Source organism: Quercus lobata, chromosome 11 (genome assembly GCF_001633185.2).
Source record: "Quercus lobata isolate SW786 chromosome 11, ValleyOak3.0 Primary Assembly, whole genome shotgun sequence".
In the NCBI taxonomy this organism is placed as follows: Eukaryota; Viridiplantae; Streptophyta; class Magnoliopsida; order Fagales; family Fagaceae; genus Quercus; species Quercus lobata.
Genome location: NC_044914.1, coordinates 2887529 through 2914889, shown reverse-complemented (window position 1 = coordinate 2914889; position 27361 = coordinate 2887529). Strand labels below are relative to the sequence as shown.

Below are 27361 nucleotides of genomic sequence, written 5' to 3'. Positions count from 1 at the left end.
TGTAACCATTTTATTTAGTTAAATTTGTATAGCATTTTTATTTTTATGCAATTTTCATTATCTATTTGTCATTGTTTTTATAAAAATGTTTTAAACTGAATGACAAAACTCAACCCATAGGCATTGAATTAATTATTAAATTAAAAAAAACTACATCCATCCATACATACATATATAAATAATTAATTATGTGTTTACTTAATCAATCAAATACTTAAACAATCACTAACTTTAATTTATTTCTTTTTTAAATCACTAACTTTATAACAAAATGTTATTATAACATCATAATAATACACACCTGTAATAAACCCTCTATATTTACTAATTATTAAATTATATATATTTATATTATACATGTACACATTCACTCAAATAACATAATAACAAAATAATAATAATAATAATCATACAATCAGTATCGTGCACACACTCACCCTAATAATATATAGATTCATAATAAAAAGAGAACTTACAAATACTTACTTTTTACTTTTAGAGTTGGAGATACTGATAGTCAAATAGAAAAATAGATTCATGAGAGAGAGAGAGAGAGAGAGAGAGAGAGAGAGAGAGGTTTGTGATCTATATTGTTGGTTGGTTTTCGGATGGGTTAATTTGTATTATTGTTTGGTTTTGGGTTAGAGTGATCTGTGTTAGAGTGTGCAAAATTTAAATCAAGGTGTGCAAAAATATTTTCAAAGGTAAATTAAACTAAATTTTTGTTATATATAAATATATATATTTTTTTACCAAGTTAGGGGGTTCATTTGAACTCCCTAAAGAACAAGTAACGCCACCCTACCCTACCCAGGCCCTATCCCGTCTCGAAGGTTTATGTGTATCATTTATATTTATAATTTAATCTTTTTAATACATATCTTATTTATAATTTATTTATTTTTGTTTATATTTTATTACAATACACCAAATTATTGTTTTTTCTTTATCCCTCTGTTACCCCATTTTTTATTTCATCTTTATCTTATTAATGTTGAAACCACTTCATTATAGATGAAAAAATATCTCAAAATTTCCCCAAACCCAACCTACCTGCTCAAGTTTTTCCCATGCTGAAGAGAGGATGGGGGAATTCCTAATTTGACCTTTCTCTACCCTGTTGCCATCTTCAACCCTAATCAGAACAAGAAGAACCCCTCAATCTAGGCCCTCCCCAACCTCAGCAGTTCCACACTAACCTCTAGTGAAGATTTACTTGTTTTTTTTTTTTTTTTTTTTTTTTTTTTTGGGTATTGACAACATATTAATTTGTAAATATTATGTAATTGAAAAAAAAAAAAAATTTATAGAGGTTAAGTAGCATCCTAATATCACTCATTCATAATTTCTCACATTTATTTTATAATTTCACCAAACAGTAAATAAAACTCTTTGCAAACATCCGCCTATTACGGGTCTCGCATTAAAGACAATTTTGAATAAGAATGATGTGCTACTATTTGGTATGTTAATAATTAAGACCCAATAATCTATACTCCAAATCCTCATGAAAAATATTAGAGTCCCGTGTGCACATAATTTAGAATTCAGATTCTCTAGATTTTCTAAGATACTCTACCAAATAAATTTTCTTAAATCTTAATTATTCTTTAATGATTTAATGGTTTAGATTTTGCCATGTCAACATCTCACTAACAATAATCTTAAATGTTTTATTTGCAACATTATTTTATTATGGGAAATGCTAACGAGTGCCCTAAGGACACTCATTAATAATCCATTTAAAAAAAGTTTTTATGGGAAATAAAAAAAAAGTAATTAATATTTTGACAGTTTTTTTCATTTTCCATAAAGTGGTATCAAAACTTTTCTAAAATAGACTATTAACGAGTGCCCTTAGGGCATTTGTTAGCATAACTTTTATTATTTTAAGAATATTGTTAATGGAATGTAGACATAGCAGAATCAAGACCATTAAATCATTAATAAGTAGTTAGAATTTAAGAAAATCTATTGGTAGAATACTCTAGGAAATTTAGAGGATCTGAATCCCATAATTTACTAAACAATTAATACATAAAATAGGAACACGTACGTACAAGGAAGAACTTTGCATATACTCCACTAAAATCTTTGATTCCTACCTATTCAGTGATGTTCCCCGGAATTACTGGCTTTGCTTATTAATGGAAATAGTTTCCATTTGGGTTTCAAAAATCATTTTCATTTCGAGAATAAATCTTGCATATCTCTGTATATTCAATTTTCAAGGCCTTAACTCAAAGCATTTTCCCCTATTGATTCCTTCTGTCTTCTACCAAACTATTTTCTCTTTCCACTGATCAATCTCTGCTTGGGGTTTTGAGTGTTCTTGAAGTTCTTTTCCATAGAAGCCAACTGCGTTCTTGGTCCGGTATTTTTCTACTCACACAATTTGTTATTGCTCTATTCAACACTCTTTAATTTAGTTATATTTTGTAAAACTCATACATATACATCTATATATATATATATATATATATTTTTTTTTTTTTGAGAAAAAAGACATCGAAACTTTTATTAAGAAAAATCAGCTAAATTAGCCTAAAATTCAAAAAGAAATTGTGGTGGAACAATCTTCATTCACACAATATATTTTAAGATATGTAAAACATACTTAGTTAGACTATGAGCAATCTTATTACCCTCTTAGGATGAAAGTAAAGTAATTCATTAAAAAAACTGGAAAAACGACACACATCTGTGATCAACAGACCACTGGTCGAAAATTAATTAATAGTTGCAAGATGCAAAAGGATATCTAATATATTCCTTTTTTCTTTTTTTTTTTCCTACTTTCTAATTTTCACACCTCTTGTTCAGCAGGATATCCATTACGATGGTGATGGTTCTGATTCTGATTCTTGTTTTGATGATGGTGTGGTACACGATGAAACCGCCTGTAAGAGAACCATATAGGTATCAAGAGTATCGGTATCGAGTAGGTATGTACGAGAGGCAGCCGCCACGACCACCAGCTGCTTATTATGATTATCATGGACCAATGGTGCCACCGCCACAACGGTCGCCACCACCGCCTGCTTATGATCCGTACTATTAATCGCGGGATCAACCAGTTGGGCAACTCTTTCTTTAACTATTTTAGTGATGATAGCATTTTGTTTATGAGTTGTTGCTACTGTTGCAGAGAGTGTTGCTTGTCTTTTGGCTTTCTCTACAAAGAGACTACTACATTCTCTACCTATTTGGCCCTTGAATTTTATTTGGCCTTTTCCTTAAGGAATTTTTTTTTTTTTTTCGACTTTTTTATTACTTCAGAACATTTGGGATGAAGCTTGCTATGGTATACAAATTATGAAGTGATTATTTATTACAAACTTCATAATTAATTTTTCTCTCTGTTTCTTGACTCACACTCTCTTATTCTTTAGCTACAAAATACAAATCATTTGTACCATTTTTTGCCTGATATATGAAAGAAATTGAAACAACGGAAGAAATTAAAGACTTGTCTTTAGTCATGCTTGTTCAAGTGCGTGAAGAGAACCCAAATTTGGAGGGAAAATAGTTTACGTCTTTGGAACCATTTATCCATGACAACCTTCCTTTGGAATTGTTAAGTAATCGTCAATTAACTCAATTATGTGATCACAATTTTAATGATATAAAGCACAAAAATAACACCTCACCAAATCTAAAAGCGAAACAATAAACAGAATAAATGCAAAAGACAATTATAATATGATATGATGACGGCATAATTAGTAAAATGCGGTATGTGTTTGATAACAGGTATTATTTTGACATATTTTAAAAAAGTATGTTTCAAAAATTCGGCATAAAAATATGGAAACAGTAAAAAATAGTACATATATAGAACGAATATAATACGTTTAGTTTTTAAAAAATACATAACAAAAATATAAAAATATATACCATATACTTTTTTTTAAGACAAATATAATAATTTTTGCATCATAGCCTTTTTTTTTTTTTTTTTTACAAGGTAGAAATTTTACTCTAACCTAATTTAAGTGTATATATGTAAAATTTTATCTTGGAGACTTAAACCTAGCCCTTACCCCCTTTGAGGATTCATAATTCACTTAACCACGTTTGTTTGTTTGTTTGTTTGTTTTTTTTTTTTTTTTTTGAAACCAGCGTATTTAGCAAGCCGTCTTTTATATCTAACGTAACAAATGGCTATTAAACTTTTAGATTAAGAAAAAAAAAAAAACAAATGCATTTAGTTTCGTACAGTAGGAATCAAAATGGGAGATGAAAGTTGTTGTTGTTGTTGTTCTTTTTTTTTTTTTTTTTTTAATTTATTTATTTTAGTTTGAGATGTATGCATACTGCATTTTTACTAACTAGGGGTGACGAAATTAAAAATTGATGGAGAACTTCTCCAAGGGAAAAACCATTATCGAGGTAACGAATCTTAAATAAAGTAACCCACTAAATGTGAATGATTTTACAATCAAGAAAAAAAAATCTTTAATTTATTACCTAGACTTTACGACTCAGTAGATAACTCACTGTTTGCGACCGACAATAGCTTTAAAATTCTGAATTTCTTGTACATGAATCCCTTTACGAATGACCAGTTTGTATCAAAGAATCAGAACCTTGACCTACTCCGAGGTGTCTCCTTGAAGTTTTGATCTACACTCGTATGAAATATTTGTGGTTTCAAGCTTTGATCAAAAGTATGGCAATTAATTAAATAGGTATAGATCTCTCATGGAAGCACAAGAGATTGGTGCAAATGTCCTACCTTTCTAAGGTCAGTAAAATCATGCTAAAGTTGTGGTAAATAGATTTTTAAGTAGAGTTACAAGTTTGTTGAAAACAGAGTTCAAAACATAGTAGGCATTTGGTTTCTCGCTCGATTAAGCCTTGGTCTCCACTTGAGGGATGTTCTCGCTTGAAGGAGTATTGATCTTTGTTTGAGCTAGCTTCTTCCATTTACACATAATTTAACCCATTTTACATCAAATGAAATACACCAAGAATTATATTTGATTGGATGAAAATGTCGTGGAATGGGCCAAGACTAAAACTTAACATGAAAGACATTGGCTTTGTAAACAGTATTCATTTGCAATCCTCCAAGAAAAACATTTTAAGTTTGTTTGAATGTTGCATTTCTCCAAATAGCTTTCCACCTTCTAGGTGGTAGGAGTGGGTAACCACCTATCCCATTCATGATTTGACTGTAATCGCATACCATCCTCCACCTACTATTGCTGCCGTACGTTGGATTATCCTTGTAGTCTCATGTATACTTCTCTAGGCATAAGAATTTAAGACTTGTGCCCCACCTTTGCCTTCATGAAAAGAATTGTTCGGAGAGTTAGCTTTCAAAACTCTTTCAAATGATTTTACAATATTTTTAGAAATGATTAGTATGAAAAATTTTTATTGGTCCTTTTTTTGAACCCACAATTAATATCATTTTTTTACTTATCAATAATTACTCATTATATTAGTAATTTATAAAAAAATTTGTAAAATAATTTGTGTTTTTAACATTTTCAAAAACATTTTTTTTTTAGAAACAAACATACACAAAAGAGTGAAATGAGAAAAATGATTCTAACACAAACACATTTTCAACACTTTATACACTAGTGACTGATGATGAATCTACGTGAGTTTCCATCTTTTACTTAATTAGGAGTGCGAGGTTGAAAGCCCCTAAATAAGAAAAGCACAGTCCTACCTGTGATTTAAATTGACACAACCTCTCCCATCTTATCCAATGTCTACCCCCACCAAAACGTGCTTGCCAATGAATTCAGTTCCCCACATAGAGGGACAGGTAGTTTGAAGACACCTGTAGTGCACGAGGGATTGCGTGCATTATTGATTTGATAATGATCTCTCTCCCAGTTTTTTACATGAGTTTTTTTTAGAGCTTTTCTATCAATCCTTGAATACTCTTCCACACCCACTTCTTGAATACTCTTTCACAAGCAATGCACAATAAAGTTTAATAAAATAGTTTCTCAAAAAAAAAAAAAAGTTTAATAAAATATGATTTTTTTTTCATCTTCTTTTTCTTTAGTTAAATATAAAATATAATAATTATGATAATTATTCATAGTTATTATTATTTTTTGTTTAAATATGAAAATTGATAATTATGGTATTAATTAATTATCTAGATATGAAATTTGATAATTATGGTATTAATTAATTATCTAGATATGAAATTTGATAATTATGATAGTTATTAATATTTTTTTTAATTAGAGTAATGCTATAGATACAAACTATTTTACAACATTTTTACAAACTATTGATGTGACAAATTCTTACTAGTTTTAATATGAGTCTATCACTAATATCACATTTTTACTTACAATATTATTTGGAAAATGCTAAAGTCACCTAAGCAGTTTGTAAAAATGTTATAAAATAGTTTGTGTCTTCCATTTGGAAAATGCTAAAACCACTTCAGCAGTTTGTAAAAATGTTATAAAATAATTTGTGTCTATAGCATTATTCCTTTAATTATGTCAAAATAATAATGGAGGGTTTAACTATTGGATTTAAATAGATCCTATGGTAAAAAAAAAAAAAAAAAGATACTCATTAATGCTTATATTTTGATTAGGATCTTATTTAATATCCATTTTTATGACATTCTATTTCTCTCTATATATCTATTAGAATAATGACGTGTAAAATTATGAGATTCCAGAACTTTTTTTATTTTTTTTTGAGAAGAAGATTTCAAAAACTTATATAGCAAAATATTATGATGTCAACCGAATTTCAAATGTTTTTCAATTATATATATATATATATATATATGTTATAAATTATAAATCATAGATTGATCCAAGATGCTTTTTAAGACCTTGGCTATTTCAAAAAAGAATTTGATAATATATTTCTTAAAATAACACAAGTTATACATATTTTAGTTAAAAGAAAATCTTTCTAAAAAAAAAAAGTTAAAAGAAAATCTAAAAACACAACTTTTACCATAACTTTTATGTGATCGATTGTTAGAGATGGAGGAAAAATGGTGGTTAATATGAATGTGGTTATTTATTCATCAATTATGGCAAGTTAGGAAAAATTGTGACAAATTGTATAGAAGACATAATGCAATTAATATAGAGAAATTCAAATACCCACGTGAATAAGATAAGGAGAAAGGGTATGAATAAAAAAGCCCATTGGGCTCAACCAAACTTGTCATTAGTATTGGACTAAATCTATTGTTACGTTACTGCATGCATGAAAATGGCAAAGATTTTATTTTCCATCTTTATTGATTCTCTCCATTCTGAGCTCGCGTTTAGGTTTTGCTTGTACATCACTCCATATATTTTCTATATAAACTCACTCAAGCAAGGCCTACTCACTCATTGTGTCTCGTTTCTTCTCTAAAACTCTGTTTTCTCTAGTGAGTTCTCTGGTTTTTCTCTATCTCTTTGCAGACCATTCTGATTGTTTATCAGTCTTTTTTTCTTTCTCTTTACTATTTTCTCAGGGCTACTTCTTCAGATTTAATCTATATTCTTATTTTCTTGTTGATGCTTAAAGGTTTATTACACACAGAAGCCATGGAATTGATCAATGGAACCATCAGTGCTCACCGAGAGGAATTGCTAGGCTTCCTTTCAAGGTATGATGCGGTTAGATCTGATAAGTACCTTCCATATATACAAAATCTCACTTCTGAATAGTGTGATTCTGACCTGGGATTTTTGGATGTTATAGGCTTGGAGGCAAGCCTAAAGGAATCTACAAGACCAAACAACTTGTGGAAGAGTTTGAAGGACTTTCGAATGGGACTCATGCTGGATTCTCTGGTGTTTTGAAATGCACCCAGGTAAGAAATCACCAGGGGCGGCGCCAAGGCCAGGGTGGTCGGTACCACCCTGACCTGAATTTTTTTTTTTTTAATTTATATATATAATAATAATTTAAAATTTTTTATTTGCCTAGCCTTCAAACAAAATTTGGACTTCAAGTTTTTTTTTTTTATTTTTTTTTTATGTCAATAAAATTAAATTTTGCTTTATAATTTATTCTATAATTAGTGGATGAATAATTTTTTAGTTATTTATATTGAAAGAGACATATATAACTTGTAATATCGATAATAAAACTATTATGTAACGATTTTAAAATATGAAAATTTGTAAAAAATAATTATAAACTTAATATATTTACGTATTTTTTTATTATTATTGTGGTGTATATATGAATTTTTTTTTTATTAAATTGTATAATTTATATTTTTTAAATAACACTGAAAAAATTCCTGTTGGCCACTGAAAATCACAATTACTATGGTCAAAGTTCGAACCTTTCGGCTTTTCTGGAATATGTTTTTGAATTCTGACCATCTTTTTTTGTGTGGTTTTTCTTATATAGGAAGCGTTAGTATTGGCTGATTCAATCGCACTTGCTATTCGTCCCAGGCCAGGTGTCTGGGAATATGTGAGTGTGGCTGTGAGTCAGAGTGGACCTAAGGTTCAGACAATAACTCCATCTCAGTATTTGCAGTACAAGGAAGAAGTTGTTGGGTCAAGGTAATTGTAGTCAATTTCTAGATTTCTTACTTTGTTTGCTGCGTTGTGTTCTTATTTTTTTTAATATATTGGTTCCAATAAATTACTGTATTTGCAGTGGTGGAGATGGAATCTTTGAGTTGGATTTTGAACCATTCTCTGAGTTTTCAACACCCCCAACTCTTTCAAAGTACATCGGGAATGGCTTGGAATTCCTCAATCGACACCTTTCTACAAGTTTTGTACATGAAAAAGAGAAGATGCAGCCTCTTCTTGACTTTCTCAGACTCCATGAGTACAACGGCAAGGTATAATAATCGTCCCAGATGCATATACTTTTTTTTGTGGTGTTGTGTCAAACTTTTCTTTTTGATAAACGTGTGTCTACTTTTATTTCAAGCCTATCTCAATTAACAAATGGTTGTTTATTACATGTGTTTAAATAATGTTATCAAAAAATATGAACAATGTTATTAAAACAACTGTCTCTAAGGGTCCGTTTGGATTGAGCTTATTGTTGCTGAAACTGAAAACACTGTAATAAAATAATTTTTAAATGTGTAAATAGTACCGTGAGACCAGGGACGGAGGGAAGGGGGGGCGAGAGGGGGCAGATGCCCCCCCTGAACTTTCAATTTTTTTTACTGATATGCGATAATAATAATGTATTGAACTGAAATATGTTATTTGCCCCCCCTACACAAAAGACAAAAAAAAAAAAAAACTTTTCTATACAACCTACAGCTACATGGTTCAGAACTCAACAATAACTCTAAAACTACTGTAACTTTAATATAAAACTATTGGTACCACCTAGTAATGACTAAAAAAAAAAAAAAACTACTGCTAATGCTATATGCCTATACGGAATAGGAATCACAACAGCCTAATACTAAAGCACGCCTCCCCTTAAAAAATATATATATATAAAAAAATAAAAAATAAAAAAAAACTCTTGGAATTCTTTTAAAATTAAGTAAGAGAGGGGATAATTAACTTTTTCATAGTTTGTTATTTTGTTAATATAGTAAGGATAAATTTGATAATTCATTTAGTTCAGCACTTCTAAGTTCTGCTCTCCCTCAAAATCTCTCTAATTTTGGAAAATTAAAAATGAGGGATTAGAAGTAGTTAGAACCCTTCCAAATCTCTTCTCCTCTTAAAAAACATCAAAATAAGATAATTTAACTTACTCTTCCTTTCTCTACCTTACTTCCCTATATTCCCCCTCCATCCAAACAAGCTATTAGAGTTTCTGTTTCATTTTTAAAAGCATTCAAACTAAGTTTTTAAAAGCATTCAAGTCATTGAGTCACGTTTAAATATTCATAGATATATTGCGTACTTTAAATATTCATGTTTAAATTTTTTTAGATTAGTTTTTTACTTTCAATCTTATCTTTTGATCTTGCCCCCCCTAAACTACATTTCTGGCTCCGCCACTGCGTGGGACCCATTTTTAATATTTTTTATTATGTAAATAGTGTATATAGAGTTCATGAACTCATAACAGTATATTTTGTCCCCTAAAGTCAACGTATGCAGGCAAAAGAAAAAAAGAGAAAAAAAAAAACAAAGAAAACGCAACAGGAAAACGTGGACGCAGGAAAATGTGGAATCCAAACGCCCTCTAAGTTTTCAAAATTTTAAATATTTCTATAATTAAAATTCTATTATCAAAAGGCTAAGAAACTTAAATATAAAATTTATATGCTTATTTTTAATTATTTGGATAATTTATTACAATTTTACATTTTACTTTATACTTTTAGGACACTGTTAACAAAATTATTTTAAATATGACAATTAAAACCGAATCTGTCAAGTCAAACTTGAAATGGTCCAACATGTGAAGACACAGTTTTGTCATAAGTTTTCTGTGGATAAATTAATAAGAAGGTAGTGGAAGCTTCCCGTTTCCTCTGCTTCTTCTGCTTCATTTTATTTATTTATTTTTAAAAAAAGTAATAGTTAGAAGTGATATGGCTGTAATAAGAGTCTGGGTACAATTAAAAACAAAACACTCCCAATTGTATGGGTACAATTAAAAAAACAATACACACACATCATATACACATATTTGAAGTTAATAAATTTGAATTATTTTTAATGAGACAAAAAAATGACATTAAAAAGCAAAATCTTTTAATAGAATTGAATTTTTTATTAGACATCTCATATTTTGTATTGAATTAACTAAATTGTCATAAAAATTAAAAGAACTTACATGGACGTAGACATGACATGTGGTACAAAATTTGACTCGAATTGAAATCTAAATTATAATAATTGTCGCTCATTTGTGTCACTTATCTTATTTAATTTTTTTTTAATTTTTATGTCAAGTCAATTATTGGATACAAAAATTGAAGAGTATATAAATTATAATTGTTGCTCATTTGCATCACGTATTCTATTTAATTTTTAAATTTTTTTATTTCAAGTCAATCATTGGATACAAAAATTGAAGAGTATAAATTATAATTGTCGCTCATTTGTGTCACGTATCCTATTTAATTTTTTTAAAATTTTTATGTCAAGTCAATTATTGGATACAAAAATTGAAGAGTACAAATCCAATTAGATTTCAATTGGAGTTCAATTTTACCCCACTATCCTATCTAATTTTGTAATTTTTGTGGTTAGTAAATTATTTGGTGCAAAAACCAAAAAGTCTGAATCCAATTAGATTCTAAATTATATATATACACACATATTTATATATATATATATATATATATATATGAGAAACCATTACATATTTTAAAAATATATGATTTCAAAAATGTGCAAATTGTATCTCTTACACTAAGTATAATTTTTACTCATATATGTTGTGATTGTTTTTAATTTTACCATATATGTGCGTAGGGTTGTACATTAGTTACAATAGTTGCAGTGAACTTGATAATTCTAATTGTAATATATGGTGTTGTTTTGCAGGCTATGATGCTGAATGAGAGAATCAAGAGCCTAGATGCTCTCCAGACTGTTCTGAGGAAGGCAGTGGATTACCTATCTGCCATTGCACCTGAAACTCCATATTCAGAGTTTGAGCACAAGCTCCAGGAGATTGGTTTGGAGAGAGGGTGGGGTAATAATGCTGAACGAGTTTCAGAAATGATTCATCTTCTTTTGGATCTCCTTGAAGCTCCTGAACCAAGAACCCTTGAGACATTCCTTGGGAGAATTCCTATGGTTTTTAATGTTGTAATCATGTCTCCCCATGGCTATTTTGCCCAGGATAATGTCTTGGGATACCCTGACACTGGTGGCCAGGTTAGTGAACATGACAAGCCTAATTTGTCATATATGTTTAACTTCAAATTGGCTGTGTTTTGTCAATTTATCTAACTTGGGATTGGACTATTTGGTTTCACATCTAGGTTGTTTATATCTTGGATCAAGTTCGGGCCTTGGAGAGTGAGATGCTTCTTCGTATCAAGCAACAAGGCTTGGATATCATCCCTCGTATCCTCATTGTAAGCTCTGCTAGCTGATGCTTTTTTTGCATGAACTTTAAATAATATGTACAACAATGCTACATACTGACATATACAACACATTTCATAACTTCTTGTGTTAGTTAATGTTATTTACTGTGTTAAACTTATAATAATGTGATGCTTAAATAATTTCCTTATTAATTTGTTGTACCCAGGTCACAAGACTTCTACCTGATGCAGTAGGAACCACATGTGGTGAGCGTCTTGAAAAGGTGTATGGGACCGAACATTCATTTATTCTTCGAGTTCCATTCCGATCAGAGAAGGGAATTGTCCGTAAATGGATCTCCAGATTTGAAGTGTGGCCCTATCTTGAGACTTATGCTGAGGTAAACTTAAGATATTAATTGTTATGCTACTTCATGTAGCCTGAGCTAGCTCCCACTTGATTCTAAGATTGAATAAATTAATTTTCCTGTTATTAGGATGTTGCAAATGAACTTTCTATAGAGTTCAAAGGGAAGCCAGATCTGATCGTTGGAAACTACAGTGATGGAAACATTGTTGCCACTTTGTTAGCAAGTAAATTTGGGGTTCCACAGGTTTGTCATGAGATTTTACTTGGTTTAAACACATCCATAGTTGTCTCTAGTGATTCTTACCATAGCTATAAGCTATTATTGCAACATAACAATAACATGCTATCTTCTACAGTGCACCATAGCACATGCCCTTGAGAAGACAAAGTACCCCGATTCTGACGTAAATTGGAAGAACTTTGACAAGTATAACTTTTCTTGCCAATTTTCTGCTGATCTTATAGCAATGAATCAAACTGATTTCATTATCACCAGCACTTTCCAAGAGATTGCTGGAAGGTGAATCATTTAATCACACTATTCTCTTATTATTCATCAATCCTTATTGAAAAATGTACTTACCATTATTTAATGCATGGTTTCAGCAAGGACACCCTTGGACAGTATGAGAGTCACTCTGCTTTTACCATGCCTGGACTCTACCGCGTGGTTCATGGCATAGATTCCTTCGATCCTAGGTTCAACATTGTGTCTCCTGGAGCAGATACCGACATCTACTTCCCCTATACTGAGGAGAAACGAAGGTTGACATCCTTCCACCCTGAAATTGAAGAGCTTCTTTTCTCGTCTGTGGAGAACAAAGAACACTTGTGAGCCTCTCTCTCTTTTTGCAATTTCTTATATCTATTGTGAAGAGTTGTTATAGCCCAGGATATCTAAACAGTAGGCTCAATTACCTGTGTGAAGTAAAGTAACTCTAATGTTAAATTAGGATTAGCTACTGAATCACAGTAATTCTTGTTTCACGTATTCTTTGTTTACTTTATACAGATGTGTATTGAAAGACCGGAACAAGCCTATAATCTTTACAATGGCAAGGCTAGATCGTGTGAAGAACATAACCGGACTTGTTGAGTGGTATGGCAAGAATAAACGTCTTAGGGAGTTGGTTAACCTTGTTGTTGTTGCTGGGGATCGTAGAAAGGAGTCTAAGGACTTAGAAGAGCAAGCTGAGATGAAGAAAATGTATGGTCTTATTGAGACCTATAATTTGAATGGACAGTTCAGATGGATTTCTTCCCAAATGAACCGAGTCAGGAACGGTGAACTCTATCGTTACATTGCTGATACAAAGGGAGCCTTTGTGCAGCCTGCTGTATATGAAGCTTTTGGCTTGACAGTTGTTGAGGCCATGACTTGTGGATTGCCAACATTTGCTACTTGTAATGGTGGTCCAGCTGAGATTATTGTGAATGGTAAATCAGGCTTCCATATTGACCCCTATCAAGGTGATCAAGTGTCTCAGCTCCTTGTTGATTTCTTTGAAAAGTGTAAGGTAGACCCTAGTCATTGGGACAAAATCTCCCACGGAGGCCTAAAGCGCATTGAAGAGAAGTAAGTACTAAGCAAAAGAACACTGCAAATTTTATTACAAAGCTTTTACAAATTGATGTTTATTATGTTCTGAAATTCTCTAATCAAATCTATTGTCGTGTTATAAACCTTATATAGTAAAATTTGTAGCGCCTTTAGCATTTTACTTCCTATTGACATTCTAGATTGCTATATACTATTTGTATTTTGGTTTTTTAATTATTCTTTGCAATTCAACAGGTATACATGGCAGATTTACTCCGAGAGGCTACTAACCTTGACTGGAGTTTATGGCTTTTGGAAGCGTGTTTCTAATAACACAGAGAAGCGTCGCTACCTTGAAATGTTTTATGCCCTCATGTATCGTAAGCTGGTAAGCTAGCTTATATTGCCCGATACCCTTTTGCTTGTGCTTGAATATTTCTTTCTTAGATCTTAATTAGCTTTGTGTAACAACTATACACATGTGCTTGTATGATCATTAGATATTTGCTCTTATTTTTACTAATACTTTTTTATTGGTGTAACCTTTCAGGCCGATTCAGTTCCTCTTGCTGTTGAAGAGTAAATTAAAGCTTATGGATTAATAAAATGCTGAAGCATTGGGCTGGCTTTGATGGAGTCCTTTTGAGTTCAAGGAGCAATGGAAATTGTGTTTGAGATTTTTTATCAAATTAGGCAAAAGGCTTTTTATTTTGTTCTTTTTTTTTTTTCCAATCCTTCAAAGGATTATTTGAACATGGGTGTTTTATAGCCCATCATTTCGATATAAATTCATGAATTTTGGTTTACCATCCATTTTGTTGTCTAATGGTTATATTTTTAATAATTTATACTAATCTTGGGATGAATATATATATATATATATATATATATATATATAGGTAAAATTTAGATAAAATCTAATTAGATTCTACAATTGAAGTCCAATATCTCACCATGTGAGAATGACTATCAATAATATTTAAATTATAAAAATGATTATCAATAAGAATAACTATCCATGCCTATCAATAATATTTAATTTATATATTTAAGAATTATACTATGCATCTTAATGTATATATTTTAAATATATCCATGCATATGGGGTTACAAGCTAATCTATATATCTATATATATAATAATATGTGAAATTGAGAGAAACTCAAATTAGAATTTCAAATTAGAATTCCAATTTTGCGCTATGTGTCATAAATTATTTATTCTTAAAGAGTTTTATTTCTTAATTTTAGAATCAAATGTGGGATCACATCATAAATATTCATCCGAGTGAATTATTATGTAAAAAAACCAAAGAGTCTAAAATAAATGAATCGTAAGAAAAAAAAAGGTGCTTCATAATAATTTAAAAAAAAAAAACATTGACAATTTACATTTTATACCTAATAATATCCTTACAAATTTTTTTAAAGAGTTAATAGAATATAAAAATGACTATCAATAGTATTTAAATTATATATATATAAATTATATTATGCGTCTAAATTAGATTTTGTGGCGCAAAATTAGACTTCAATTTAGATTCTGAAAGCTTGGATTTGTGTGAAAACACAAAAACTTGTTTAGACCTCTAATTAAAAAATACGGTTCGGTTGCTTTTACTCTAACTTATGTATTACTTTAACGCATAATATTAAACCTACGGAATTAAATGGGTTATGCTTTGTATTGTCTCAAGTGTTTATAGGTTATTTTGATTTTCGATATAATGATAATGAAGAAAAACTATACTATACAACTAAGCAACTTTGTACAAACCTTTTTGTTTGGTTGACATTTGGTAGTATATAATTGTAATTTATATATTACTTCAACACATAATATTAAACCTACTCAATTAAATGGGTAATGTTTTGTATTGTCCCAAGTGTTTATATGTTATTTTGATTTTTAATATAATGATGATAATAATGAACTATACTATACTATAGTACTATACTATACTATAGTGTAGTATTATACTATACTATTAAGCCTCTTTGTATAAACCTTTTTGTTTTGTTGACATTGGGTAGTATATAATTGTAATTTATGTATTACTTTAACGCATAATATTAAACCTATGAGTTATGCTTTGTATTGTTCTAAGGGTTCATAGGTCATTTTGATTTTTGATATAATGATGATGATGTAGACCTATACTATAATATAGTACTACACTATACTATAATGATGATGAGGAAGAATTATACCATACTCCTACTAATATTTTTAATAATATTTATTAAAAATATTAGTAGTAGTATGGCAACTCCAAGAGATTAAAACAAAATGCAAGGTTGAAATGAAGCACTAAACCAAGGGTGACCAAACAGAGCTGAGCCAGTATAAAAGTATAAAAGTTTGCTTTGTAAAAGATAAAAGATTTATGTGCTAGTGTTTGGTAATCTAAAAAGAAATTGCATCGACTTAGTCAGTTTACTTTATTCATGGAAAGTATAAAAGATATTTGGGTTTGAAATGTGGAGATTTAGTTAGTTTTAAGGCAAGAATAGAAACCAATGTTACTACTAATATAATATAATACTAGCTAAGATAAGAACAACTAACACATCAATGTATATATATTCTTGATTCTTTATATGCAAATTATCAACAAATTAAATGGTTTTTAATGGATAACATTAGTAATAAGCAATAATAGAAGATAGCTTGTCATTATACAATTAAATTTAGAAAAATTCCTATTTACATTAGTAACAAAGCATTAGACAAATCTATAACTTCTGGTAGAGTCATATGGATTAGCAAATAGAATATCTACTAAATTTTTGCCTCTAAGGTGAAATTCCTGCCTATGAAGGCCACAGAGGATTGCATCAAGCAATTTTGAACAAATTTCTAAAAACAAGCTATTCATATCTTTGTTGATATCTTAGTGCACTGCAGCCTGCAATACAAATAGAAAGGTCAATTTATGTACATTGCAATTGAATGTATTTCTTTTTTGCTATTGCAATACCAAAAAAGAAATACATTCATACATACTCTATTTTTGCCATGGAAATGCTCATGCAGATTCCTCAAATACTCTGGAAGACTGTTAACGTTGTTTTGATACTTGTTTTTGTTATGATCATATACTTCACGTAGAGGACCAGAAATGGAAATGCGAGCACGCCAGTCATGTAGTCCATACGTTGAACAATGTAAATAGGTATTACAATAGAAAAAATTTCGACCTCTTGCCTTTAGATCAAATGACGGCGTTTAGAAATCTCATGCGGTCTTCAGAACCGTAAAATATTGGATGCATAAGTTGCATATTTGAATGATCTAAAACTGCATGCTAAGTGAAAATGGAAGAAAAGAACAATTTGAAGCTATCTGGCATGAAACCAATATAACTACCCTTGTTCCCAATTTTTCTTTTTCTTTTTTGGTTAAACGTTTTTGGGATTCTTGAACTTTGTTTTTGAGAGGCTAAAAGAAATGGAGAAGAAAGAAGGTTGTGGGGGAGAACGGCTACAGCTTGAAGTGAGAGAGAAGAGATAAAACTTAGGATTAGTAGGGTTATATACGTAGTTTCATTAAAATAAGGAGAGAATAAATAAAACTGCATTTACTATGGGTCAAACCTGAGTTAAAAAAGTGAAAACGCGTGTCCTTGCCACTAGGATACTAGGATCTTTCTTGATATTATTTGTACAAATTAATATTTAATATATTTCGGTTTGGTTTTGGTCGGGTCGGTGTATTTTTGTGGGACATCGAAACTGAAACCAAAATTTTCAGTTTTTATAAAATGAAAATCGAAACAAAACTGAACCGAAACCAAACCGAAATTTTTGCAGCGGTTCAGTTGGTTTGAAGCGGCTTTTCGATTCCTCGGTTTTTTGCACACCCCTAGAAATAGGTCTTCACTAGCTTGGCCACCATATACCTTATGTTGGATATATTTAAACAAATTACTTTTGTGATTAAGAAAATACTAACAACATACATATCTAATTATAAGCAATAATGCAAAAAAGATGTGATAGACAAAAACAATAAATAGATGTTGTATATATAAGAAGAAATTTGCAAAGAATAAGGGTAGTTATGAAGCCCACGGAGGATTGCATCAAGCAATTTTGAACAAAATTTTGGAAACAAACTATTTATATCTTTGTCAACATCTCAGTGCATTGCAACCTGCAATACAAATAGAAAAGTCAATTTATACACATTATAATTGTAACAAAATAAAACAATTGTTTTCTTTTTTTGCAATTGCAATTGCAATGAAATTCTGATTTGAATGTATTTCTTTTTTGGTATTGCAATACCAAAAAAGAAATACATTCATATCATACTTTATTTTTGACATGGAACTTACTTGGCATAATGTTGTTACTGCTAATCCTTCTACACAGTTTACCCCATCAACAATTGGTATTTCCAGGTTATATACTCCATGCTTATTTGTTGTTCTATTGACTGAAAATGTGATCTGGAAATGGTATATATGGTCTTCCAGTACGCAACTGGAAGAACCAAAAATGGCCGCTGCTTCCTATATAAAAAGGAAGCAGCACCACGAGTTCTCAACACCTCGTTCTTCTTCCGATCTCTCAAGTTCGCACATATACAAGTTCGGTAATCTTCGCCCTTGTATATTACCTTTAAGTAACAAAACAATTAACAAACTTCTTGGTTTTTATTTGATTAAATAATTTGTAGCAATCTTGCTTCCCTTCTATTCCATAATTACCATTACAATCACATGCATTATCCGCAATACCAAAATGATAGAATTGCCATAATAATAATTGTTTTGGAATGAAAAACATTAATTGTTTTTTTTTTCTCATCCTTAATTAATGAAATTGTAATATTCTTTTTGCAGATGGATGATGTCTTTGTTACACGGCCTATCGAGCCTAATCTTGGTGTTTGGCATAACCATTTTAATGCCACCTTTATGACCACCGTTTGCATTTTGATGCTTATGACTTTGGTGATATATGTGGCATATCTATACCGTTGTACTAGGCTTCCTATAGGCGTTCGGACAGTAATTTTCCATGATATTATAGATATCCCGTATAACGCGGAAATATGTTCTATTTGTTTATGTGATTTTACTGTTGGAGATTGATTAGCTACTATCCAACCGTGTAAGCATGTGTATCACCGAAGGTATGGTAATAAAAAGGGTTTTGCAGTGGTTAAAAGAACATCTAGAAAGGGAAATGATGGGGAGGTGTAGTTTTTTACTATAGCTTGTAATCGTTCTAGAAATCAACAGATTAAAGCTAGCAACTCACTTAAAGCACAACCACAATCGAAAACAGGTTGAAAAACTCATTTTAATATGATTCGATGCTTAGATGGGTGGATATTGGAATCCATGGAACTTGACCATAACCATGGATTAAGTCCAAGCAAAACCTGATTTTATAAATGCAACAGAGTATTAAAACCACATGTGAAAAGACAACTTGAGTTGAATGCCAAAGTTGGTATTAAAATGAACAAGAGTTTCAATTCATTGGTGGTTGAGGTAGGGGGGCATGAAAACTTGCCATTTCTAGAGAAAGATTGTAGAAACCACATGGATAAAGTCAAGTGTTTGGAGCTCGGGGAAGGAGATATTGTAGCAATGAATAAGTATTTTTTAAAAAAGCGAGCCGACAATTCAAATTTCTTTTACACAATGGATTTTACTGAAGATAGTCGATTAAATAATGTATTTTGGGCAGACACAAGAAGTAAGGAAGCATTTAAAGAGTTTGGTGATGTGGTTACATTTGACACAACATACTTGGTTAACAAATACAGCATGCCATTTGCTCCTTTTGTTGGGGTAAACCATCATGGACAATCGATATTGCTAGGATGTGGATTGATTTCAGGTGAAGATACAGATACATTTAGATGGCTATTTGAGTCTTGGCTTACATGCATGTCTGGAGTTCCTCCTAGTGCAATAATTACAGATCAAGACAAGGCCATGAAAAAAGCAATACAGATTGTTTTTCCAAAAGCATGACATCGATGGTGCTTGTGGCATATCTTGAAAAAGATGCCTGAAAAATTTAAAGGATATAGAGAATATAAATCAATCAAATTTTGTTTGGAAAATGTTGTTTATGATTCCTTAACAAAAGAGGAATTTGAAGAAAGGTGGGGTAGGTTCATTGAAAAATATCATCTTGAAAGCCATGAATGGTTACTTGAGTTGTATAATGAAAGGTATTATTGGGTGCTTGCCTTTGTGAAGGATACATTCTAGGCAGGAATGTCAACCACACAACGGAGTGAAAGCATATATCCATTCTTTGATGGGTATGTACATCATCTTGAAAGAATTTGTTGAACAATATGATAAGGCTTTGGCAAAAAATGTGGTAAATGAAAATACTGAAGATTTCAATTCATTTTAATCATCCATACCATGTTTTACTCATTATGCTATGGAGAAACAATTTCAAAGTGTTTACACAACAGCAAAATACAAAGAGTTTTGAAAAGAGTTTCTAGGGAAGGTTTGTTGTAATTTTTCTTCATGTAAGGAAGATGGTGTCATTTCAGAAAATGAAATACGTGAAGATGGAGCATTTGGAGAAAATTCCCAACATGCAACCTTCCTTGTTTATTTTAACAAGGATACCAATGAAGTAAATTGTAATTGTCGGTTTTTTGAATTTAGGGGAATATTGTGTAGGCATCAAATTACAGTGCTCTTTCACATGAAGATTGACCAGGTATCAAACAAGTACATCTTGAAAAGATGGTGCCAAAATATTAAGAGGAGCCACACCAAAGTTCGCATCAACTATGACAACCGGCTTGTCAAACCTGAAACAGAATGCTTTGATAAAATGTACAAAGTCTTCAATGAGGTTGCAAACTTGGCAATAGATTCTGAAGATAAGTGTGAGATGGTGGTGGCATGAATTCTTGAATTAAAAGGAGAGTTCCAATAAGAAAAACTTGTTTGTGGAAGTAATGAACCCATTTCTACAGGTATTCATTGTTTGTTGATTTTTTTTTTTTTTTGTCTTATCATTTTATTTTGCATCATTTTTGTGCCTACTTATGTATTAGGATTGCATTTTTCTATTAATAAATTTATTTACTTAATCAAAATAAAATTTCTATAGGTATTCCTACAGATTCAACCTTATGTGGAGATGATCTTGCAATTTCTAAAGAGACTAAAAACATACTTGATCCAGTAGTTGTTAGACAAAAGGGACGACCACCATCTAAAAGGAAGCAGTCAATAGTTGAAAAAATTGTTAGAAAAAAGGAGGAAAGGAAAAAGAAAAAGAAAACCAAAGTAAGTGAGAGAAATGAATTCAAGAAAAAGAATGTTTTAGTATATTTCTTGTTGATTTTAAATTAATAATTGTTTATAGTATTTACTAACTATTATTGTTTACATTTTGTAGATAGTTACTAAGGTTGAGAATGTGTCTTGTGCAACCCCTACTATGGGATTGAGGGTGCTTGGAGTACAAAAGAGTTTTAACTTAAATATTGGAATCTTAATTTTGTATCACAAGGAAATTAAGATTTATTTGGTTTAATCGTTTAAGTATATTGAATTTTATATTGTACATAATGCAGGAGTTGGAACTGCAACAGTCACAACAGATTGGTAAAGAGAGTTATGAAGAATCCATCATGTGGCCAAACATTAATTGCCCTCCTAATATCATCGGGATGAGTTCATATTATGGGCTGTCAAATATGCTACAAGGAGGAAACTCACCATTTCAGTCAAGTATGATAAGACAAGTGGTTGGAATGCAACCATTTAGTTACCATGAAAACACATCTCAGGCATGCATTTACTTACTTTGCTATTCTTATGTGTTTTTTATTTTTTTTTATTTTTTTCTTTTAGGGTTAACTGTTTGTTTATCTACACCAAATTTCTAAATATTGTAGTGTTCTCTTTACATTTAAAGAACTCATGAGACTCAATTTGAATTGTAATTTATCATGTTATAAAGCATGGTATTACTGAGAATAATATCCTTCTTAATATGCAATTGAATTTAAATAGATTAGGCATTTTTTTTCTTTATTCAATTGCTTCTCATATATGTAATTTTGTCAAACTAAATGTTTTCATTTTTTTTTTTTAGGATGATTCTCCACTCCAGAAGGCATGTTATGATTTGTCAAATGAGCATCCAAGCAATTCTATTGGGAAGTTTGGTACCAATGATGTGATAAATGTTGGAAATCCAAAATTACACGAAGATGGCAGGGGCAATTAGTTTGTTTATGATATATAGGGTCATAAGATTAGTTTAAACATAGAAACTTGACAGTTAATATTTTAGTCTCATAATGTAGCCCATTGGGCAACCTTTTGTAATAAGGTAAGAACCTTCTCTAACTCTAAAACATTAATGTAAAAGTTCTTTTTAAATGCAAATCATTTTTTATCATCATCTGTTTGTACATAATTTCTTTCTCCTTTGCTAACATAAGTTGGCTAATATTAAGAAGCAATAAGTATTTTCCAAGATAATCTCTCTTTATTGAGGTGCAAAGATGATTCACCATAGGCGGCATATTTTGAAACCAAACAAAAACATCATGGCTAGTATTGCCCATTTTTGACAATAGTTCTGATAGTTAGTTATCATAGAAATTATATATATCATATCACAACAAAGGAAAAAAGAAAAAAACAAAAACAATCTTCAAGAACTTTATTAACCACAACTGGTTTTACAATATCCACTTAATATTATAACAACTAATTAACACAAAAAAATCTAATAGACTAATTCTATGACTAATATAGACTCTTGTTACAAAGAAACGGTAAGTATACAACACAATAGGTGACCAAAATATACATTAACACCCAAAATAAACAAATACATCAAATGATTGCAAATAGCAGTTTTGGCTACATTGCATTCCAATTTCTAAAGCTAGCACTTGAGCATCTATGCTTTATGATATCCACTAGAGGAAGTACATCTTGAACAAAATCCCACTTGAATTGGTGCTAATAGTAGCAACATTGCCTTCCAAAGCCAAAATTTGAGCTTCCATACTTTAAGAGATCTACAAAAGGAAGTACATTTTAAACAACACCATAATAGAATTGCTTCACACTCTAACCAATATTTTCCAACTAGTTTCCAACATATCTAACTGTACCATGTGCATAAAAGCAATTAAAAATTGTGAGAGGAAATAGATTCCAAGTGATTGGCAGAATCTCAGAAAGCAAACTAGAATGAAAAGAAATATTTCTCTAACAGGTACACAGAAAATGAAATGCCCAACATGCGAAGCAAAAAAGACAATAAAGATTGCATATAGTTGATGACTATAGATGAACAACTCAAACTTGTTACTTCTCATTGGATTAAGTGATGTCATCCACTTTATTCCTAAGAACATGAAATGACATCACCAAAGTTCCAAACTACCACTAAAACATGAAATTGTACATAACACCCTCTCCCTTTCTCTTCCTGTATGTGTCCATATACTTTATACGAATTAATGGCTACCTTCTGAGTTAGCTTGAATAATCACAATTGGAATGTTGGGGAAAAAATTCAATGAAACATTAAAATGAAAATAAAACACCAAACTGTAAAAACTTGAAAGGTAGCAGCTACATCCAAGAGTTTTCAAAATATGCAAGAAAAGAACTGCATTTAATAAGATTTCCAAAATTAAAACCACTAGAATTTGTCGGTCTTAAGTACATTAATGTGAAATGTATCTATTATATGGCCAGCAATGTCAACTAAAAACAGTGTTAAGGGGAAATGTACCACTGGAGGGACCATTAAAGGACATTTGTCAAAAGGGGTCATAAAATACTGAGCAAGCAACAAAGGCCTACATTGTCCACTTATATTTTCATCACAAAGAGATTGTCACTTCATGTGATGATGTTGCTTAATGCATAGAGGGGAAGTATTGTGATTATATGACTAGGACCTTAATCTGAAAGGGAGATAAATTGAAGTGGGAGCACCAAACCACCTAGCATGAGATGCTGTTCTATGTTGCTAACATCTCAACCCAACTTGACCAGAACCACCAAATTCAGCAAGCCATGTCTCTAATGAAGAAATTTTTTTATTTTGTTTGGGCAAAACAAATTTCTATGGGTTCGACCATTACTAGCTAGCCAAAATGATCAATTATTGACCATCTCTATTATGCTTATTGATCAAGGCTTCATCAAGATTTCTTTCAGGCATTGTATCAAACACTTTGCAAGAAAATTTTAATGTTACAGTTTAAAAATTTTAATGACATTTTTATGTGGAAAATAAATAAATAGAGAAGTCCAATAATTATTATTTTTTGTTGTGAATGTAGAGAAGTCCAGCTTTCTTTCAATGAGAATGAAATGTTACAGAGCAAGAAACAACAAAATTACAATCACAACTAAAGACTTAATACCACTTTAAAAAACTGAAGACTTGTTATAATCACAGCCAGAAAATTTTACAGAAATTCGACCCATTTGGCTAAATTTTATTGTCAAAAAATGAAAATGAATGATGAAATCTTTAATCTTTTCACCATTTTGCATCCTAAAAAGCAAAAATACCCAAGCAGCAGTAAAATGGGTTCTTAAAAAAAAAAAAAAAAATCATTCCCTACCATAGTGTTCGTCTAGTTTGAAAACAGAGGGTGATTTATTAGGATTCATATTCTTAACACTTCACCTATCAGAAACCCACAAAACAAATACAAAACAAAAAGAGAAAAATTACTTCTCTGTCGTAATCCCATTTTTTGACGATGTGCGGCAGCAGGGAGAAGAAAGTGAGCATCTCTGCCTCCGGCTCTGCCCTCTGCCCTCTGCCTTTGCCTCTACCCTCTGCCCTTTGCCTCCGTCTGCACCTCCACCTCCGCCCCTGGTGTGTGAAAGTAAGATTCTTCCTTCTACAAAACCCCTAAATTTGCTTATGTTCTGAATTTCATCTAATCGTTTGTTTAGTTTTCTTAATCTTTTTATTTTGTTTTGAATTCTCATTTTATTTTTTTTTGTTTTCTTTTCCTAGTCAGATGATTTAAGTTGTGTTTTGTGACTTGGTAGTGACAGGTAAGCAATGTTGTAAAAATGTTGTAGAATTGTTGTAGACGTAGCATTTCTCTAAAACAATTGTTTTATTTTGTTGCAATTGCAACAATATAGAAAAGTCAGTTTTGTTGCAATTGCAATTGCAACAAAATTCTGATATGAATGTATTTCTTTTTTAGTTTGTAATACCAAAAAAGAAATATATTCATATCATACTCTATTTTTGCCATGGAAATGCTCATGCAGATTCCTCAAATGCTCTAGAAGATTGTTAACATTGTTCTGATATTTGCTCCTGTCATGATCATATACTTCACGTAGAGGACCAGAAATGGGAATGCGAGCACGCTAGTCATGTACTCCATATGTTGAACAATGTATCTTAATGTATATTATGCATCTTAATGTATATCTTTTAAATAAATCTGTGCATATGCATGGAGTTACAAGCTAATCTATATATCTATATATAATAATAATAAGTGAAGTTGAGAGAAATTCAAATTAGAATTCCAAATTAGAGTTCTAATTTTGTGCCATGTGTCCTAAATTATTTATTCTTAAAGAGTTTTATTTGTTAATTTTAGAATCAAATGTGGGATCACATCATAAATATTCATCTAAGTGAGTTATTATGTACAAAAACGAAAGAGTCTAGAATAAATGAAATGTAAAAAAAAAAGGTGCTTCGTAATAATTTTTTTTTTTTAAAAATTGATAATTTACACTTTATACCTAATAATATCCTTACAAATTTTTTTAAAGAGTTAACAAAATATAAAAATGACTATCAATAATACTTAAATTTTATATATAGGAATTATACTATGCATCTAAATTAGATTTTGTGGCGCAAAATTAGACTTCAATTTAGATTCTGAAAGCTTAGATTTGTGTGAAAATACAAGAGTTTGTTTAGACCTCCAATTAAAAAATACGACTCGGTTGCTTTTACTCTAATTTGAACTAAGTGTGGAATAAAAGTAAATGTGCGTAAACAACAGATAAAACTACTTTAAGCCATATTCAACAAATACCAACAATAAAATGAAAGTTTAAAGAGTAGGGAAAAAGGATGCAAAAACAAGATAACACTGAGACGTGTTATTGAAGAGGAAACCGAAGAATTCGGCGAAAAACCTCTCCGCTGCCCTCCAAGCGATAATTGATCCGCTAAAGAATAGAGTTGGAGTATACGAATAACAAAAGACCCTCCAAGCCTAGTCTACTCGATGTACTTGAGCACTCCAAGCTCTTGCTACCAACGGACTTCTCGGAGTCATGTCTTCTTTAGCTTTTCGGATTCCACAATACGCCCGATTGCATCCGCCAAGCCTCATCAGTTTCTTTAGTCAAATCCCCAGAACTTCCCAAGCTCCAAAACACTCTCTATACTCTAAAAGGGTGTGAGTTGTGTTTGGGTACAAATCTCCTCCCAAGATATGACAATGGGAAAGGGAAGGAGAAGAGGTTATAATGATTTCACATTAAGGATGAGTAGCTCTCTCTCTAAAAGATAAGTGTGTGTGTGTGTTATAGAAAGCCTATCTAGGGTTCTCTCTCTCTGAATGGCCTCACATACTTTTATGGGTAATGAGGGTATATAGTGAGTGAAGGGTAAGAAAGTCACACTTAAAATCCTTTAGGCAGAGAGTTTTGTGGGTATCTCGCGAGAAGGCCTTACCCGCGAGACACTCGCGAAATTCTCCAAGTTGGCATGACTCTTCAGCTTCCAACATATGCTTCTCACGTGCTCTTTTCGCAGGAACCCTTCTCGCTAGCTACTCACGAGCCAATCGCGAAACTGCATTGATTCTTCATTTCATGCTTGATTCTTCACCAACTTAATACTAAACCTAATACAATAAAATCCCACAAAATATAAGGAACAAAATTAAAGCAATTACAACATTTTTTGTCATGGAATAAAACCAACATAAAACATAATTGTAAATCACAACTTTACAGATTCTAAATTATCTATTAGGTGCAAAAGTCAAAGATTCTAAATTCAATTAGATTTTGTGGCAAGTAAATTATTGGGTACAAAACTGAATAGTCTAGATCTAATTAGATTTTAAATCTCTCTCACACACACACACACACACACACATATATACATATATAAATATATAATTGTGATTGTTTTTAAATATACCAATGCATGACTAGAAGGGTAGATGATGGCTAGATTCGAAAGCATGGTCCATAAGTTGTGTTGGTTGGCGCACATCATAGCTCTTACTAGTGTGGTGGGTTTCCATTAATTGAATAGCTAAAGTTTTGGATTTGAATCCCCATTACCTAAAATTTTTTTTATTAGTGTCTTGAATTAATTTTAAAGATCTCTCATTGTAGTGTGTAAAATCATAAAGGCCACCACTTAGGCCATGGCCTTATCTTTATAGACAAAGGCCCCCAAATGGTAAAATATGTGAAAAAAAATATTTACCGTTTTTTTAAATAAAAATAAAAAATTGGATA

At 31.1% G+C, this 27361-nt stretch overlaps 1 protein-coding gene across 1 annotated transcript; it reads left to right on the top strand.

Moving 5' to 3' along the window:
- The first annotated feature begins 7327 nt into the window (after window positions 1–7327).
- Window positions 7328–14655, top strand: LOC115968544 (sucrose synthase-like). The gene is made up of 14 exons (XM_031087960.1): window positions 7328–7384; window positions 7525–7606; window positions 7702–7813; window positions 8362–8519; window positions 8617–8806; window positions 11442–11777; window positions 11885–11980; window positions 12160–12333; window positions 12430–12546; window positions 12659–12822; window positions 12909–13133; window positions 13315–13878; window positions 14098–14230; window positions 14393–14655. Exons 2-14 carry the CDS (start codon window positions 7545–7547, stop codon window positions 14423–14425), a joined length of 2364 nt encoding a protein of 787 aa, XP_030943820.1. The 5' UTR covers window positions 7328–7384; window positions 7525–7544; the 3' UTR covers window positions 14426–14655.
- The last annotated feature ends 12706 nt before the right edge of the window (window positions 14656–27361 follow it).